This window comes from Uranotaenia lowii, chromosome 3 (genome assembly GCF_029784155.1).
Source record: "Uranotaenia lowii strain MFRU-FL chromosome 3, ASM2978415v1, whole genome shotgun sequence".
NCBI classification, from domain to species: Eukaryota; Metazoa; Arthropoda; class Insecta; order Diptera; family Culicidae; genus Uranotaenia; species Uranotaenia lowii.
Window position 1 is genome coordinate 160,945,033 of NC_073693.1, and position 19,679 is coordinate 160,964,711.

At 39.7% G+C, this 19,679-nt stretch overlaps 1 protein-coding gene across 8 annotated transcripts in view; it reads right to left on the minus strand.

Moving 5' to 3' along the window:
* Positions 1-19,679, minus strand: part of LOC129756171 (protein furry) — a 347,173-nt gene that overhangs the window by 178,082 nt on the left and 149,412 nt on the right. For all 8 annotated transcript variants that reach the window (XM_055752972.1, XM_055752970.1, XM_055752968.1 and 5 more), the window contains one exon: positions 19,110-19,226. In XM_055752972.1, coding sequence (XP_055608947.1) covers positions 19,110-19,226 — 117 coding nt within the window. The remainder of the gene's footprint in view (positions 1-19,109; positions 19,227-19,679) is intronic.

Here is a 19,679-nt window from a genome sequence, read left to right on the forward strand (position 1 = left end):
GCCTGAAGGTTTGAGGCCTGACCTCTCCTCTAACGACTCGAAGCCCGACCTCTTATCTTCAGGGTTCGAAGTTTGCCACCTTGCCCGTCGTGTGCCTGATCGTAATGGTCGGAAAATCGCTCAAGAAAAGCAATCAGGAATGGTTTCTAGCTAGAATGATGCTTCCTCCGAGTGCTGTGATACGCACGTGGTAAAAGTACCCATTGAATATATGTCGAAAATCAACACTAACTTGATACAAGAAGATATACCATGCCCCACCGGAGGCTACCGTTGCTATTCGTCACGTGGCTAATCGACGGTGATCGACATACTTGGTGATACATTTTGAACGTCGCTCCCTCAATCATTCCCGAACGTCTATCCTTGCATCATTGTTGATAATGCTCGTTATTGATAGACGATCATTAATGTTTCAAAAGGTAAAATCTGAATAAATACCAGGACCACATGTTCAAAAAAGCTGTAGCACATGCTGGACAGTTCATTGCGGTTACCTAGTAATGTTTCTGTCCTTCTAGGCAAAGCGAAAAATAAAAAATCATCTGATAGCCTACATAGATCGCTCAGAACTGATACATATCAGTTATGATCCTAAAGGTTGAAAGTCGTCAAGGGAAGGAAATCAGCATAGAGACGTTCGTTGCTGATATTCTGCGTCCTTTTTTACCTCATCATGTATCGCAAAAGTGTTTGAAATACGGAAGCGTCGTTGTCATGCATGATTGTTTGTATGATTTGGTTGAAGAAGGAAAATTTGACTGCTTTGATTTTTTGGCTCTGAATGTAGTCAAGCACGACTCGGTGAAAATGATTGATTTTCGGAAGATTGCCTGATCGAGAGCAGCTTATCCTAGACTCGCGCCTGTCACGGCACACGCGCGGGACTTAACGCAACGACTCGGATGATTCCCGACGAAGACGTCATCCTACACCGACTCGAATGGCTCGCCCGGCGTCGAGAGCCACTCTACCCGTGGGTATTCCCCGAACGTGGAATAACCCTTTCCCAAGGATTTCCACTGCGAAGAAGGTCATGTCTTATCCCCGCAGCTTCTGTCGTTGAGAACCGCTCCACTCGGATACTCCCCGAAGGTGGAGCATCCTACTCACGAACGCGGCGCACCCACGGCATCCGCTACGCAGAAGGTATTGTCTTATCTTTGTAACTTCAAACCGTGGGGTCGGACGCACTCTACTCGACAGCCCCCCGTCGATGGGGTCAGTCTACTCCGACCGTTGTCCGGTCTTCTTTATCCCCCTTGGTTGGCAACCCTAGGATTTTGGCCCGCGGATTTTCCTGCCCGTTGTGTGCCAGATCGAGAGCAGCTTATCCTAGACTCGCGCCTGTCACGGCACACATTCGGGACTTGGAACGCTACGACTCGGATGTTTCCCGACGGTGACGACATCCTACACCGACTCGAGAGGCTCGCCCGGCAACGAGAGCCTCTCTACCCGTGGGTATCCCCCGACAGTGGTTAACCCTCTTCCCTCGAGATCCGCTACGAGGAAGGTAAAGTCTTATCCCCGAAGTTTCCCTCTTAGGAAGCGGCACAACTCGGATACCCCCCGACAGTGGGGTATCCTACACACGTTCGCGGCGCACCCCTGACCTCCGCTACGCAGAAGATGATGCCTTATCTTTGTAGCTTCGATCAGGGGATCGGACGCACACTACTCAGATGCTCCCCGCCGATGGAGTCATCCTACACCGTTCGCGGACTGCCGTTGGTTCCAGCTCCTCTGCAGGGCAGTCATGATCCGGGTGAACCCATCGCTGACCGCATGCCAAGTGTTGGAATCCGCACACATCCTCTGTACAAAGTTATCTGCTGTCGTGTCAGGCCCACAGGCGGCAAATATGGAAGTACGTACCGCCGCAAACCTCGGACAGACAAACACCACATGTTCGGGTGTCTCCTCTTCATCACCACAATCTGGGCAATATGGCGAAGCCACATGTCCAAACCGGTAGTGGTACTTCAAGAAGCATCCATGACCAGTCAGGAATTGCGTCATATAGAAGTCCACTTCACCGTGCCTTCTTCCGATCCAGCTCCCGATGTGCGGGATCAGACGATGGGTCCACCTTCCTCTCGTTGAGCTGTCCCACAGCTGCTGCCAGTTGGACATCGAGTCCTTATTGGAGAGATCTCGAACGGGTGGATGCTTTGGTCGCATGCACACTGAGTTAGGGGGCTTCGTACGCATCTGTTCTCCATGTCAGGGGTGGCATGTGGAGTGCAACAACGTCCTGGTGGTGTTCGGGACCCAAAACAGCAACATCACGGCGGGATAGTGGGGTTAGCTGCGGGCCCTGCGAGCCCGTGACTACAAAAAACATAAGCAACGAACAACGAACAACAAATTTCGGGTAGAAATCGGCAAAGGCCCACGCGACGAAAAGGGAATAGCGATTGGAAACTTGGAAAATGGAACTGCCGATCTCTAAATTTTGTGGGCAGTACCCACGTGCTCTCCAACGAATTGAAGAGCCACAAATTCGACATCGTAGCGCTGCAGGAGGTAATGCTGGAAGGGCTCCACGGTACGAACGTACCCAGATGGTCGTGCCATCTACCATAGCTGCGGCAACACACACGAGCTTGGAACAGCTTTTATAGTGATGAGAAAGATGCAAAAGCGCGTGCTCGGATGGTGGCCGATCAAATCACGAGTGTGCCGGTTGAGAATCAAGGGCCGCTTCTTCAACATCAGCATCATCAACGTGCACAGCCTTCACCTCCAGCGTACCGGTGACGACAAAGACGAATGCCCAAAACGTGATATCAAGATCGTCATCGGGGATTTTAATGCTCAGGTCGGCCAGGAGGAGGAATTCAAACCGACAATTGGAAGGTTTAGTGCGCACCAGCTGACCAACGAAAACGGCCTCAGATTTATAGATTTCGCCGGCTCCATATGAATGGCCGTACGTACTACCTTTTTCCAGCACCACCTCCAGCACATGTACACCTGGAGATCACCGAGACAAACGCAATCACAGATCGACCACGTTTTGATAGACAGCCGGCACTTCTCGTACATCATCGACGTCAGATCCTGTCGAGGCGCCAACATCGAGTCAGACCATTATCTGGTGATGGTGAAGATGCGCCCAAAACTCTCCGTAGTGAACAATACACGAAACCTGAGGTCGCGGCAGACTACGCGCAATCGGTCGAAGCAGCGCTGCCGGCAGACGGCGAGCTTGACGAAGCCCCTCTCGAGGACTGTTGGGATACCATCAAGACAGCCATCAACAGTGCTGCGGAGAACGTCATCGGTTATGTGGAGCGATCTCGACAGAACGACTGGTTCGACGAGGAGTGTAGGAGGGTGATGGACGAAGAGAATGCCGCGCGGGCGGCAGTAGAGAATGCCGCGCGGGCGGTCACCCGTCGAAATGTGGAAAATCACCGACAGCGGAAGAGGCAGCGAGTCCGACTTTTCCAGGAGAAAAAGCGCCACCTGGAGGAGAAGGAGCTCGAGGAGCTGGAGCAGCTGCATCGTTCCCAAGAAACACGAAAGTTCTATCAGAAACTCAACGCATCCCGCGAAGGCTTCGTACCGCAAGCCGAAATGTGCCGGGATAAGGACGGGGGCATCCTGACGGACAATCGTGAGGTGATCAAAAGATGGAAGCAGCACTTCGATGAACACCTGAACGGCGCATATGCAGAAATCAAGACGGTGGGGGATGGTACATCGCCGGCGTAGCCAACGACGTAGAGGAGCCACTCCCAACGATGAGTGAAGTTAGAGATGCCATTCGCCAGCTGAATAGAAACAAGTCGGCTGGGAAGGATGGCATCGCAGCTGAACTCATCAAAATGGGCCCGGACATGTTGGCCGATTGCCTACACCGGTTGATAGTTCGGATCTGGGACATAGAACAGCTACCGGAGCAGTGGAAGGAGGGGGTAATATGCCCCATCTACAAGAAGGGCGACAAATTGGACTGTGAGAACAACCGAGCGATCACTGTCCTCAATGCCGCCTACAAAGTGTTGTACCCAATCCTACTCCGCCGCCTTACGCCACAAGCAAACAGATTCATGGGAAGTCATCAGGCCGGCTTCATGGAGGGACGGTCAACGACAGACCAGATATTCACATTACGGCAAATCCTCCAAAAATGCCGTGAATACCAAGTCCCTACGCACCATCTATTCATTGACTTCAAAGCCGCATACGACACGATCGACCGTAACGAGCTATGGAAAATCATGAACGAGAACGGCTTTTCCGGGATGCTGATCAGACTGATCAAGACGACGATGGATGGAACGCAGTGCTGTGTGCGGAATTCGGGTGAATTGTCGAGTTCATTTGAATCGCGCAGGGGGCTGCGACAAGGTGATGATCTATTCTGAATGATGTTCAACGTGTCGCTAGAAGGTGTTATTCGACGAGCGGTGGGCGAAATGCGGGGCACGATTTCCAACAGATCCGATCAACTTATCTGCTTTTGCGATGACATTGATATAGTCGGCAGATCATCTGCGGCGGTGGAAGAGATCTACCGCAAACTGAAACGCGAAGCAGGAAGGATTGGGTTAATAATTAATACGTCCAAAACGAAGTACATGCTGGCCTGCGGATCCGAGACCGACCGAACCCGCTTGTCCAGCAATAACAAGGTCACAGTCGACGGCGATGAGCTGGAGATAGTCGAAGACTTTGTCTATCTCGGCTCACTGATGATCGCAGACAATGACACCAGCCGTGAGATCCGGCGGCGAATTATCAGCGGAAGTCGTGCCTACTATGGACTTCACAAGCAACTGCGGTCGAAAAAACTTAGCCCTCGCACGAAGTGTAACCTGTATATGACGCTCATTAGACCGGTTGTTCTCTACGGGCACGAGACATGGATATTGCTTGAGGAGGACCTGCGTACTCTCGGAGTATTCAAGCGACGAGTGTTAAGAACCATCTTTGCTCGGTTTTACTCGTGAATAAAAAATACGATTAACCGATTTTGATGTTGGAAATATTTGAATGCAACCAGTTTCAAGATCACCGGAACCAGGAAGAATTGGAAGACAGCACCGGTGGAAACCTATCACTTTTCAATGGAGTTAGGTGAGATCGTTTCTACAGTAAGCCAAACAAGAATAGTACCACTATGTGTTTTGCTTGTTGAAATATGATTGATAAAAAATTAACGAAATTTTCTTCTATAATTTGTTTTGAATTGAACCTTCGGTGTTCTAGAAAACTCCTTAAAATGCAATTTTCTATTCAAATAATTCGTGGAAGCATTATTATTCGCATTATTATTTTTTCAGAAATAATCTTGTTTTTGTTGAAAAACCCAAGTGGTACTTTTCTTGTTTCGCACCCTTTTTTCATATTTTTGGTCCTCAACGCCAATTGCTACGTCCACAAAAAGTAAACTTATAGCTGATTTATCCGTTAAACAATTCAAAACAAATTATAGAAGAACATTTTGGTGATTTACAATCATTCATATTTTAATAAGCAAAACACATAGTGGTACTATTCTTATTTCGGTCACTGTATTAGAAAATTATTTCTAAATCATATTCGTTTTTTTTGCTTATTCATCCTATTTGCCAAAAAGGGTTTCTCATAAAAAATTTCTTCCCCTCACCTTTCTGAATACAACATCCTGGGTTACATGGGTCCCTGCACCTGCAAAGTTCATTTCGTTATATCAGAATATCCCATTTTGATGACATTGACTTGTCGCGGTGTTCATTAGGTTACCACACTTATTTTCAACATCAACGCTTGAAATAAGTGATGCATCTAGATACTCATTTTGGCATCTTGTGTTGATTTCAATTATGACTTAGTGTATCAGCCTATGCAAGATGTGTGTAATCACCCAATGCTATGCTATTTATTCTATCTGAATATTACCTTTATTGACCTTGATGGTCGACTGACCCCGATTTGCATACTTTTTTGTATGGTTTCAGTGATATTTCACCAGGTCAAAAAATTGTGAAATAGCTCTTTTATCATTATACACAGCAGTTTTGTTTACTATTTTGTACAAAAATGTCCACAAACTTTCGATAAAACTCACGGTTTTGACCATGTAGATAAAAAAAATCCTGCTGTAATTAAAATATTTCAACGGATTTATGAACTAAGAAGTGGTTAACTTAAGTGGGATCTTTCTGGATAATGCATCGTGGAATGGGGACAACTCAAAACAACCGTTTGTGGTAAACCGCATAATCCAAACAATCATCTCATGACAACTCTCGATGATGGTATCAAACTTATCTCGCAGCATAGGCTCCATATCCAAACAAGTGAAAGAGACGTTCTACTTATTTTGAATGATACCATTCGGATTACAGCACCATGTAGGTACGGGCCATGATTGGTAGTTTTTTGACAGTATGAGCAATAGTCGGCAATCAAATCAGGCATCAGAACATCCTTCACTTGTGTTTTGTTTTGGTTTAGTACACACATGGCGTTCGCATCGATAACGGTAAAGGAGCAGTGTTTGTATCCAACAAAAAAATCTAGCTTTTACAGATTTAGTAAGCGTGTAATTCTTTACTGACTAAAGCGAGACTTCTATTTATGTAGTTAAATTGGATTGTAACTATTAAAAGTTATATTCAACTTGTGACAGACACCTTTAAACGAGCGTCGAAAGCTGTGGCTTTATTTTTTTTCCCCGTCAATGAAATTCATAGCGTCGACGTCCTATGTGGTTGTTATGTTTTGTCTTGATGAAATTTTGTGGCGAGTGTTTTATATCATGCACTTAGCAAAATATTGCTACCATTTTTATCGTAACCGCAATTCGTTTATGTGTTCTTGGGCGTATTGTTGCCAGACAAATTCAATGCTGCAACGAAGTGCCGTTTGATAAGTTGATAAATCCGGTAAAGCTGTGTCATATAATGTCAACGAATGGAGAGCTTACAATGTGTTGGTTTGGGAAAATGTAAGGTTCTTTTTGAGTCACAATGTGTAATGAAAGTTGAGAAAGATTCATCACAAAGTTTCAAATTTCAATTAAAACTTAAAGGGGGATGAGCGCATAAAAGCTAAGTTTGAAAAATAGAAGTACTCACAGTTCAAACAATTTTACTGAATTCCGTAAACGTTTACTAAAGGATGTCCACGATGAAATTGCAACACACAAAATTGATTGGCAAAATTCGAGTGTTCATCCGATTGCCATTAAATTTTCAGAGATTGAAAAAAAACTATTAAACTTCATTTTCACCCTTATTCTTGTTTACAGCGTATCAGGCTTTCGTTCGAACGAATCCGAAAAAGCTATTCTTGTTTTCGTTCGAATGCGATACGTTCGACATTGGTGTTACCAGATGAAATTCGAAATTTTGAGGCAGCCCTGCGTATAAAAATGACATTTCTCGATAGCCAATTCCATGTAAACAACCGTGTTAGGTAATGTTGTGAAAATTTGCTCGTCCGATTAAAGTACGGAAGAGGAAGGAAACGACCCGGAAACAAGAACGTATAGATCTTGCCTGCCTGCCATCAACACCACCAGCAGCAGCGAAAACACGGATGTTAAGAAGATGGAAAACGAGCAGGAGCCGATACCCGCCGGTGTTGATGCTTTCTCTGTTGCTGACGTTCCTCCTAAGACGGTTTTATGTTTCGGAACTCGGTTTAAAATCTGATATACAAATGGATGATTCTTGTAATAAAAATGATTTATGTACAAATCCCAATTTGATTTTTTTTTATTATTTTAAAGAAACGATTTTTTACAATTTTTCCAACCCCGTTAAAGTTTAATAATTTTAACATCCTTGACATTCCCAACCGGTCTTATTTAATGGAAAAAATTTCCGCCAATTTGGCTCAATTCGTTTAAAATCGGATTTCTTTAATGTTATTTTTCCTTCTCCAATTTTCTTTAATTTTGCGCAAAATATGTTTGCATCATATCAGAGCTCTTCAATCAAACGTTCCCAGTTCGCAGCATTAGACTTGCGTTTGTCGAGCGGTAGCAGAAAAACGTTCGATCGAATGCATCCATTCGTTCGAACGAACTATGTTCGAAAGATCGAACTGTTTTATACGTTCGAACGAAAACAAGAATACGAATCGGGGAAACTTTCGAACGAATGCCATTCAATCGAAAACCAGAATAAGGATGTTTATCATTTTACTCGTATTTTATTTACAGTCCATACGCAAATGCCTGCACCTTGGCCATAAGATTCTGCACAACCTGTGAATCCGTGTTATGCATGTAAACCCATACTTTCTTCAGTTCGAGTTCTTGGTTTGACGGAAGCAGCTTGGTTTTTACTCCATTTTTCTAGTTATAACGGATTTAGCGTCAACTCGACATAGTAATTGGCATGACCCTCTCAGAATTAAGGTCGATCAAACGAAGCCCTCCCGCCCTAATCTACTACTATTGCGATAGTACCTATGTGTTATGTTAGTACTTATTTTTAAATATTCTTATTTTTAAATATGCCAAGAAAGGATTATTTTAATGATCTGCTTCTTATTCACTTTTATCATTACACACTCATGACATTGTTTTTCGATTCTCATAAAAAAACGAAAAAGTTTTTGTTAGGAAAACCTTTTTTCCCTTAAGAGTGCCCATTTTGCGATGTTCAGAAGTCTTGTAGACCACAGTATTCCCCACAACCAATGAAAAAAAAATCATTCAGTTCGGAGATGGCCATTTTTTTTTAAATCGACTTTAAGTTTGCATTTTTTCAGTGTAGGATTTCTACTTACTTTTACTATCAATTATTACAATCGAAGCTCTTAATTCTTCAAAATCAATACAATCAATTAAGAGAAGCGGTTTTTGAATTTAAGATTGGAAATCTACACTGAAAAAATAAATTACATGATTTGCAAAAAAAAACATGAAAAATGTTTTATCAGACAAATGTATTCCATATGCAAAAGTTGCAATGTATGGACGACTTGTAGGCCTTAATTACCCCGCTTTAAAAAAAAAGGCTTTAGGCCTGGCTTAGAAAAAAAATCATCAAATTCTGAGACGGCATTTTTTGGGAAATTGAGTTTCAGTTTTTGGAAAGTTTTGGAAAGCATTTTTTTCAGTGTATGATTTAAAGAAAATCAATATTTTTTTTCTATAATTTCAATCATTTTTCAAAAACTCTCTCATGAACACAATTTGTGTAGGAATTGCTATTTTCGAGCTAAAAATGTTCATAAAATTTGTGCCTGAATAGTTTGGCCCTTTTCAAATGTTAGACTACATATTTTTTGGGAAAACTAAGTGCCAAGATATCTTTCTAGTTAAGATCTTTATGCCCACAAAGTTTCATTGAATTCTGAGAGGGTGTGTCGATTTGGCGTGAAATCCGTCTTATGTGCCCTTGAGCGGGCCATAGACTACACCACATTTGGGCAAATGCGATGAAATTCGATGAAATTTTGTCGCCTTGAATACGATTTGCATCGTGCATGGCACTGCTTGAATGATCGCGCAAACGGTTTGAGTAAAATCGATCGGGATCGAAATATTTCGTACAAACCACTCTCTGTGGCATGGTGTATGGTGCTGCTTGTACAAAATCCAAGCCATTTACTCAGCCCCAGCCAGGGTGGAGATGGTTTTTTTTTGTTGCGGTTGCTGATTTCGCCAGCAATCGTTTGTGTTCGCGTGAAATATGTTTGTATTGTGTGTGGACGAGCATAGATTCAAACAATCGTCATGGAAACATCGAATTTGCACGAGCCATTTGTGTAGTCTATGGCCCGCTTTAGACGCAATCTTACCTTAGAACGACGGACGGTGTGGATTTTAGGCACACCCCGAACGAAGGCAGTCTTTCTAATGGCTTAAGCACGCATGACTTTCCGGTCCAAAGACCGGACCCGATTTCTGCCCAGATTGTTTTTATCGAAGAAGCTACTTTCCTCTCCATGCTACATAATCGCATTCCGAAACGCTCTAATGCTTACTCCCTCCATTTTCGCAAACTGATTCAGCGAAATGATGGGGCAAGTAAACTATTTGTGAACGATATTTCTGGGTTTCTCCGGCAAAATGCTTCTCATTTTTTTTTTTTTTTTTTTGTTTCGATTATAGTCGTTTTAACATCATTATGTCATTCGCAACTTATATCAACGATGCAGTTGGTGAAAAGTCATTGAAAAACTTATCCGGTACAACTGTGATCGATGTTAACTCTTGGGCTCGAACTCACGGACATCGGCTCAGAAAGCTATATCACAAGTCCGAAAATGCTTTTCATTTTTACGAAAATTATGAAGAAAAACTGAAGCTCACGATACACAGAATTTTAAGTTGAACTGTAAACAAGCAACGCACAGCAGAAATCAGCCTTTTAAACGCTCTCCGGAATGAGCAAGGTTGGTACAAAATCGTGCTTAGCCATAAATGGGACACCCTATAACCGTCAAACGGGGCATCATGCAATAAGAGGGTTAGGTGCCACATTTGTATACCACATTACTCATTCAAATTTTATTTTGATGAAATGTAATAAAGTTATCGTTTAATGATAACAAAATGTTAGTTTCTCACTTCGTGAAATAGTTTTTAAAAGTTTTGATTCTCATAGAAAATTTAAAAAATCGGGCTTTAGATTACAAATTTTTACATTTTTCGATGCTGTAAACAATTTCATCCAGTATGACGGATTGGCATAATAATTTCACTCACAAACTTTATATTGCTTTTGTTATCCTTTACCAACACTGTTGGTTTAAAAATATTTTTCGGAAAATCACCAGATATATTCAAATAAATAATTTTTAATTCAGTTACTAGTCCGGAGTCCGGGCTATACTGCATAGAAATGTAAATCAAAGATTAACCTTTTATTTATTTTCTCTTTTTAAAACGAACACAGACACATACAGGATCTCAATGAAACTTCATGTTTCCTCGAAGAGATTTCTTTTTCTAAGCGTACATTTTTCGAGGATATGATGGCTAGTAGAGATGTACCGAATAGTGATATTCGGCGAACGGCTGCTGAATACCGAATATTGACTTTTTCAACTATTCGGCCAAACAAATATTCGGCCGAATATTCAGTCGAATATAGTGCTGGGTTTTTAATAAAAATACAAAAGTGATTATTTACACTTCCTTCTATTTCTTTAATCTTAAGTCTAGAGTTGGTTTTTTTTAACCAGATGATATAATAAGATGATGTATAAAAAGATATTTTTCAAGTAGGGGTCTCTCTGATTTGAAAAATTCAACCAAAAACTGAAAGTACATCAGATGACTTGTCACTCCAAGGGCGATTATTACCAAAGAGATGGGTTCCTATGAAATCCGGAAAAACACGTCTAAACTGATGCCAAGCAATTTGAAACTGATTTTTTGCCATCGAATTAGATGAAAGTCGAATTTGAGCAAGATATCTTCAAAATAGTTGTTAAAAACGTCACGCTTTGTCACTAATGTATGTGTGTATACTGTATACGCATTTTTTTTTCTCGCCACCAGCCGCCACCGCCCACCATCACCGCCCTCCACCACCACCCACCGCCAATAAAGTGATGAGGAGGTTTTATGCCTTTGGGAGAAGTGGCCTGAAAGTAGCTACACTCCCAGGGGCTTTTCCCTGCTCAAAAAAAAAAAAAGTATGACTGTTTTTAACAGCCTTCAAACTTAAGCATGCCATACTTTCAACCAAACGATTGGGCAAAGCAGGGCAATTTTAGGAAAAAAAAATGTAAAAAAAAGGGGAAATTTGAACAAAATCGAGTAAAAAACATACAATAGGAAAGTGAGAGAAAACAACTTGAAATTTATGCAGGGTTGCTAGCGGTTTTTCGTTTTGAAATTCCAAAGTTCTTCCCGGGTTTTCCCCGTTTTTTTTTTCGGTTATAAATGATGATTTTTCTCATTTTTTTAATGTAAACTCATGATGAATGAAAAAAATTGTAAAAGGCCTTAACAATTGTATCCCAAACTTGTTAACCGGTTAGAAATCATGACAAATAATTTGGCGTCTTTTAACACGTAGTGCTTTTTCCTCAATAAGCACTCAGGGTATTATGATGATTCAATTGATCTTGAAGCTATGATGTAGCACTTTTCAGCCACTGTGAAATTTTATGGAATTTTTAGAGAGTTGTAGAAAAAAGTTGTATAGTTTGTATAGAAATATGTATAAAAAAAATACAACGAAATATAGAATCAAATCAGTTTGCCAACTTGAATGGGGATTTGTCATACAAAACTCAAAATCATTGAATGCAGTTATATTTTTGTGCCAATCCAAAGACATGATTTAGACAAAATTGTTTTTTTTTTCAATATCAAACAAAGAATTACTTTAGTAGTGCCCTAGTCCTTTGAACTGAAGTTTCGTGAAAATATAGAAAATCGTGAATAAGACAGGGCTGAATTTTAATCGTTTGAATGTAAGATATTATTCTCCAAAGGCCCATTTACACTTCACGTGAAAAATCTTATTTCGTCAATAACTCAACAACGCGAGGAAACTAGGTTTTGTGACATATGGGAATCGATGGGGAATTGTTGAAAGATGAAATTCCAGTAGGACTTCTTCCTTATTTAAAACCTGATAGAACTGTGTTTATTCTGATTTCGCCGCCATGATGAAATTTCCGCGGTGAAAACCGTGGGAATCGCAATAAAAACAGTTATTTGGTTTTAAGCAACAAATCCGGCTGGAATTTCATCCTTCAACCATTCCCCATCGATTCAACCATGTTAGTTGCGTCGCGTTTTTGAGTTATTGATAAAACAAGATTTTTTCAAGTTGTTTTTTCACGGGAAGTGTAAATGGGCCTTATTAGAGTAAAGACTTTAGATTTCGACAGGAGCATGTTTTCGATACAATTTTTAAATAAGACATGTAAACGAGAAAAAATGTTCAGTCCTTTGGATTCTCACTTATCCAGGTTCGGCTGTAGTTAGTTTTGTCCATGATAGTTTCATTATAAAATTTATAACATTGGAGTTATGCTTGTAAGTACAGCACACTTGTGCAGAACGAAAAAAAATCAAACTTCGTTTGTTTACTAATGAACGAAAAGAAGCGTTTATGAGATAAATCTATATAAAGACTGTCAAAAACTATTCTTAAATTTAGATATAATTTTTAAAATATTTTTGAAATTCCGTGAAAAAATCCCCCAAGCATGACAATTTTCCCGGTGAGTTGCCGAAAATCCCGGTTTTTTCTGGTTTCCCGGTTCGCTAGCAACCCTGTATATGTTTTCATTGAATCGCAGGAGCAGTATTAAAATCGTATCTAAGGATTAAACATAATTTTTTTTCCATTTTGGAATTGTTTAAAAATCGTTTTTAAACAAAAAATCTTGAAATTTTCAAAGAGAAATAAGAATTTTTTTTATTTGATTTGACTAATTATTTGAATAAAGCCCGGCAAAATCTGAGAAGTTTTGAACAATATCTGGGCATCTCGGCCAGATTCGAATAATCTTGAATTTTTTATTGGATTTATGGGCAAGCCTGGATATTTCAAGAAAATCTGGAATAAACCATAATCAATGCATAAAGCTATATTTGTTAGCATTCTCCTGTACGATGTACAGTGAAAGATACACGAATACACCTAAGATGCTTAACTGAAACCTTGAATTTTGATGATTGTGTAGATTTTTCAACATTACTTTTGGGTGTTCTATAAATTATCCAAATTCATTTGAAAAATTTGATAATAATGTTATTATTTAAATTTGAAAAATAAATATGTATTCGGCCTATTCGGCTAAATACTTAGCTCAGCTTAGGTGAGCCAAATATTCGGCTTAACGGTTTTTGGGCGGTATTCGGCGCCGAATATCCGACCGACCGAATATTCGGTACATCTGTAATGGCTAGCATCTTTTTTTATGAGATAGAGGAAAGCCCGCGGGAGTGTAATTCTTTCACACACACACACACACACACACACACACACACACACACACACACACACACACACACACACACACACACACACACACACACACACACACACACACACACACACACACACACACACACACACACACACACACACACACACACACACACACACACACACACACACACACACACACACACACACACACACACACACACACACACACACACACACACACACACACACACACACACACACACACACACACACACACACACACACACACACACACACACACACACACACACACACACACACACACACACACACACACACACACACACACACACACACACACACACACACACACACACACACACACACACACACACACACACACACACACACACACACACACACACACACACACACACACACACACACACACACACACACACATACATACATACATACATACATACATACATACATACATACATACATACATACATACATACATACATACATACATACATACACGCACACGCACACGCACACCTCCCATCACAAAAAAAACCTCTCATGGAACATCACCCGCCAACCGCCGCCCTCTTCCCACATCGCTCTCCCTCCTAACCTCACCACCCTTCGCGCTGTACCACCCACCCACCCATCCTCACCACCCACCCACCCATCCTCACCACCCATCGCACACCTCCACACATCCATCTCACACCGCCCAGCTTTTACATGCCACCCACCTATAGCACACAACCACCCACCCATCGCACACCACCACCTACCCATCGCACACCACCCCACACCCATCCATACCGCCCACTCAACGCACACGACTTTCAAAAATTTAAAAAGATCAAGAACAACTCTTTAAAAGTTTTTGGCCCTGAAAAGGACCGTTTATAATTCTGTGATGGAATGAAAACATGGTTAATATAACGCTTGCTCCGGAATCCTAGGTAAAATCAACATGTTAAGTTATCGATTGCAATGTGATCTGAAGGGAAATGAAAGCATAATACTGATTCCAACGAGACGCATGAGGCGAAACAGTTCGAGAACTTTTGCACTGAGTCAAGCGTTTAGATCAAAGCAGTCATTGAAAGCTATTCTCGCAAGCGTTTGATACAAAGCTCGTGTGTTGATAACATTATTTGCATAACTGCCGGGCGCAATCATTTCGACGACATCGGCTTTGTTTCTGCTTATAAGGTACACCGGGGTAAGTGGGGACGCGGGGTAAGTGGGGACGGTGGCTATTAAAACAATACTGTAAACTATATTTTCAAACTTTTAAACCAGAATGTTAAATTTACTTGCAATCTATCCATCAACTGTAAAAGAGATACGGTTCCGACAATAGCGGATGTTTACGGTGACTTTTTGTTAAGTTTCTATTTTTAACTACGATGTGGAGTTGATGTGTATCTTTTTCAATCGCAAATTTCTCGTAAACTAGCTGGCTCTTGACGAAAAACTTTACATTGAAACAATCCTTGAATTCGAAACAACAAGTTAGGAAAAGAAACTACGATTAAAAATTAAGAAAAAATAGTTTATTTTAAAAAATCTAAAATGTTGTCTCCAAACCCTACCTGGGGTAAGTGGGGACGGCTTTATATATACATGATGTTTACACATTTTTTCAATTTTCTCCTCTTCATTCAATACATTTTAGCTTTATTTAGCATTCGGATCATGAAAAGTTGGGAAAAGTACTGAAATAAGTACCGTCAAACGGGGCATCATGCAACAGCGGGGTTCGATGCAACATTTATATAATACTACAATGAATCAGTTTTTAATTTAATGTATTCTAATAAAGTTATATTTTAATGATAACAAAGTGATGATGACATAATTTCTCGCATCTTAAGCTAGTTGTCTTAAGTTTTTTATTTTTATGTAAAATTTGAAAAATCGAGCAATAAATGTACAAATTTTAACATTTTTTGATGCCGAAAAAAACTTTACCCAGTATGACGGATCGGCTTGATAAAATTACCTACAAACTTTTCACAGGTTTCCTCATGTTATACCAACATTGTTAGTGTAAAAATATTTTTCGAACAATCACCCAATTTTTTTAAATGAATATTTTTAAAATTCAGTTAGGTGTCTGGGGTTAAATGCAACAAAATGCAAATCAAAGAAATACCTTGTAAATCTCGTTTCCATGTGCTGGAATATGAATGTTTTGCATCACGCGTTGGTAAACATTTAAATTTCATTCATCCAAACATTTATTTTTATGATTTCAGCTTGTAGAATTTTTCGTAGTATTATTTAACCCCTAAATGTATGCAGCATCCTTATTTTCAGAAAAAATGTGAAAATTTGTTTTTACAGACCTTAAAACTACTGCAATTGGTGTTGACATGCGAAATGGTCTTTAAGGCATCGCAAATATATTAAAAACTATGAATTTTCGTACGTGTTCATAAGATTTTTCATTTAAAACAAAGTTTGTTGCAAGTTACCCCATTTTCTAAGGAGTGTGAAAATCGCATGTTTTTAGAAAATTAAAAATAACTGAAGAAACCAATAATTTTTTTAACTACGCCAATTTGATGCCCCAGCATCCTTAAAACTTTTGATGCATAAAGGATACGATAAACTATGAACATAAGTTTTTTAGAAGCCATTGAAGTTGAAAATTGTTGCATGTTGCCCCAGTTGACGGTATATATTTTCGATAAAATCGGATCTCGTGTGTTGTAACATAAATTGAACACAATAATCACTACCATGAACTTTTTTCAAAATTTTGGACGGATCGAGTAATAAAGTAACGTATTCAACCAAGAAAACACAAATTTGTTGAAAATTTCCTGAGAAATCAAAGGGAAAATCTACCGTCCCCACTTACCCCATAAAGCGGGGTAAGTGAAGACACCAGCAGCATAAAAATTTACGTGATAACTTTTTTCGCTTTGCGTCTATCAAGCTCATCTTTTCAGCATTTGTAAACAACATGTTCTGCATCACATTGAATGCAGTTTTATCAAAATTGATCCACTGCTGATTTTTTAATGATTTTTTAAAGTTGAACTATACGAAAAACCGTCCCCACTTACCCCGGTGTACCTTACTTATATTTAATTCGCCTTTTGTTATGCAGTTGAGCAAGCTGCATTCTATCTATATGGGTCGTTTTAGACCATTAATAGGTATTTAAACGACAATTTAGGGAAGACTGATTTTTCTTGAAAATCATTTCCTTTAAAAAAAATCGACATACTTTATTCAAGAATGCTAATTTAAGACGAAAAACACATTGACAAAGGACAGGCTGTCGTAATTCTACGTGAACTTATCGGTTGTTTCTTATATACAACCTCTGTAACTTTTTTTAATAACCAATTAACAATTCATTTACAATGTTTTGTTTGCACTCCGATTCACAATTTTATCACTTCCACTGTTATAAATTTTATTTGAATGTCGTTTTTTTATGTACTGCAACGTTGGTGACGATCTTACAAATGTTAAAACCACCAACCCATAGAAAGTCAACTATGTATGCCGTGACCGGGATTCGATCTCATGCCTTTTTAAATCTTGTTTTCATATGCTGGAATATGATTGTTTTGCATCACACGTTTGTTAATTTCAAAATCCATCCAAACATTAAAAACTTCAGCGAATAGAATTTTGTTGTAGTATTTTTTTACCCCTAAATGTTTTCAACACCCTTATGCTTTTTCAAAAAACATTTTTGACAGAAAAATGTAAAATTTAATTTGAACAAAACCAAAAATTAAAGCAATTGTCACCCCCCCCCCCCCTTCGGAATTTCCAAAAAACCAGAAGGGGGGAATAAATAAAGTTTTAAGTAATTTATGTAAATTTCGATGAAAAATTCGAATATCTGAAAGATTACAAGACCAAGAAAACAAATTTAGTAAGATGGAAGTTATTTTACCTTTTGTTTTCTTGATTTGATTGAATAATTCGATAAAAAATTGCTTGATTTATAAGTTTTGTGCAACGATATAGCGTGCAATTTTGTTGCACACAAGCTTCCGTGCAATTTATTCCAATTTATTTGTTTTTCGCATTATTTTTATTGTCCCCCCCTCGCAATGTTTCAACTCCAAGTGACAAAAGAAGGATTTGAAATTTGTTCTGGCCTTATTACGTAAAAAAAAATCGAAAACTATAATTTTCAAACGATTTGATTTTTCATTAAAAACAAACTTTATTGCAACTAACCCCTTTTTCTTAGTAGGGTCAAAATTGCAATTAAAAAACAACTGGTGAAACCAATTATTTTCCTGACTGCGTCGATTTGATTTCTCGTCAATCTTAAAACTTTTGATGTACAAGCGGTATGATTACCTGTGGACATTAAGTTTTTAGAAGCCATTAAAGTTGAAAAGTGTTGCAAGTGTCCCCAGTTGACGGTACTGAAGCATTGTGTGGACTTCTTTCCAAATTTCTAATACAAACTGCTGATTAAAAATGAAAATCAAATAGGAATTGTGTGTAGGAGAAGTCAAAAAATTATTAGAAATCTTTGTGAATAAGAAAGAGCTACATATATGCAAGGGAGAAATTCAACTTTTTTCTAAGAATTCACAGGAGCACAGACAAAAACTGAATAATATCGTGTCTTTCCAATATGCATACATACATATATGCAAGTGTAGATGGTTGAAAATATAGCACAACATACAGCTGCGCTGCCCCCTTTATACTGAATAAGTTGAACGTTAAGTTTTTTTTTTCTTTTTTTTTTTCAAAAGACGATATGTGTTGAACCAAAAAATAAGCATGATTCGAGTTTTATGCTGCGCTGCATGGAAAACTATTCGTACCCCCTTAGAAAGACAAAGGAGCTTTACATGTTTGAACAGTCAAGTTTCTAGTCTAGGTCAGTGTGAAAAACATCCAGGAACAATCTCTGGGCTACAATACGACGAACATCCCGGAGCATCCCTAGCGATAGTGAAGATCCCCACGATACTATCCCTTTAAATATGCATTCTCCTCCCTCGGGCAACAAATGAAAACCGTATTGAATCAGAACACAAGCTGCATGTTTAGTTTATTTGGGCAACGGATTGAGAATATTAAAAAGCCCACTCAAGGACTGAATTGGACCTGATATATGCAGGCGGGCAGCTTGTCCGTCTCGCAAATTGCTATTCTTCTCGGGCGATGAATTGAAAACTAATAACAACGACCAATCGTTTGGGTTGATTGTTTGCTGATTCGGAAACTTACCTGAGAACATGGACATTGTCAGTTCCGGCCGCAAACGCGCCATCTGCCGGGACAGATACATTTGCGATCGACAGTAGGCACCGCTGAGAATCGCATCGAGTCCCACTTTGTCCAGCTCTGAAAAGAGGTAAAACAGATGTAATGCATTTAGTTGTATTTCATATAATGTGGTTAGGGATTGACAAAAACAAACAGAGCTAATCAAGAATTTTTAAATCTGGTGCCAACAACTTAATTTCTCACCAATGGTAATGGCAGGTAAACTGTCTATAAGCTGAAACCAAAGAAAAAGTTAACAAAGTTCAAGGTCCCATTGTGAACTCATAAGTCATAAGCTGCCTATCAGTGTATTGGAAAATAAACATTAAAGAAACGAAGCATCATAGAATAGAAACACGAGGGTGAATTTACAATCGATGTAAGTTTTATTGAATCACGAATAACTATATTCGCTATGAGGTAGTGGCTCACGCTCGAGGAGTTTGCAAACTATCAAATATAGATGCATGAAAAAGACAGCGAAAAAAAAACTACCCGTAACAAAGATAAAGACGCGCCCCGGAGGATCTT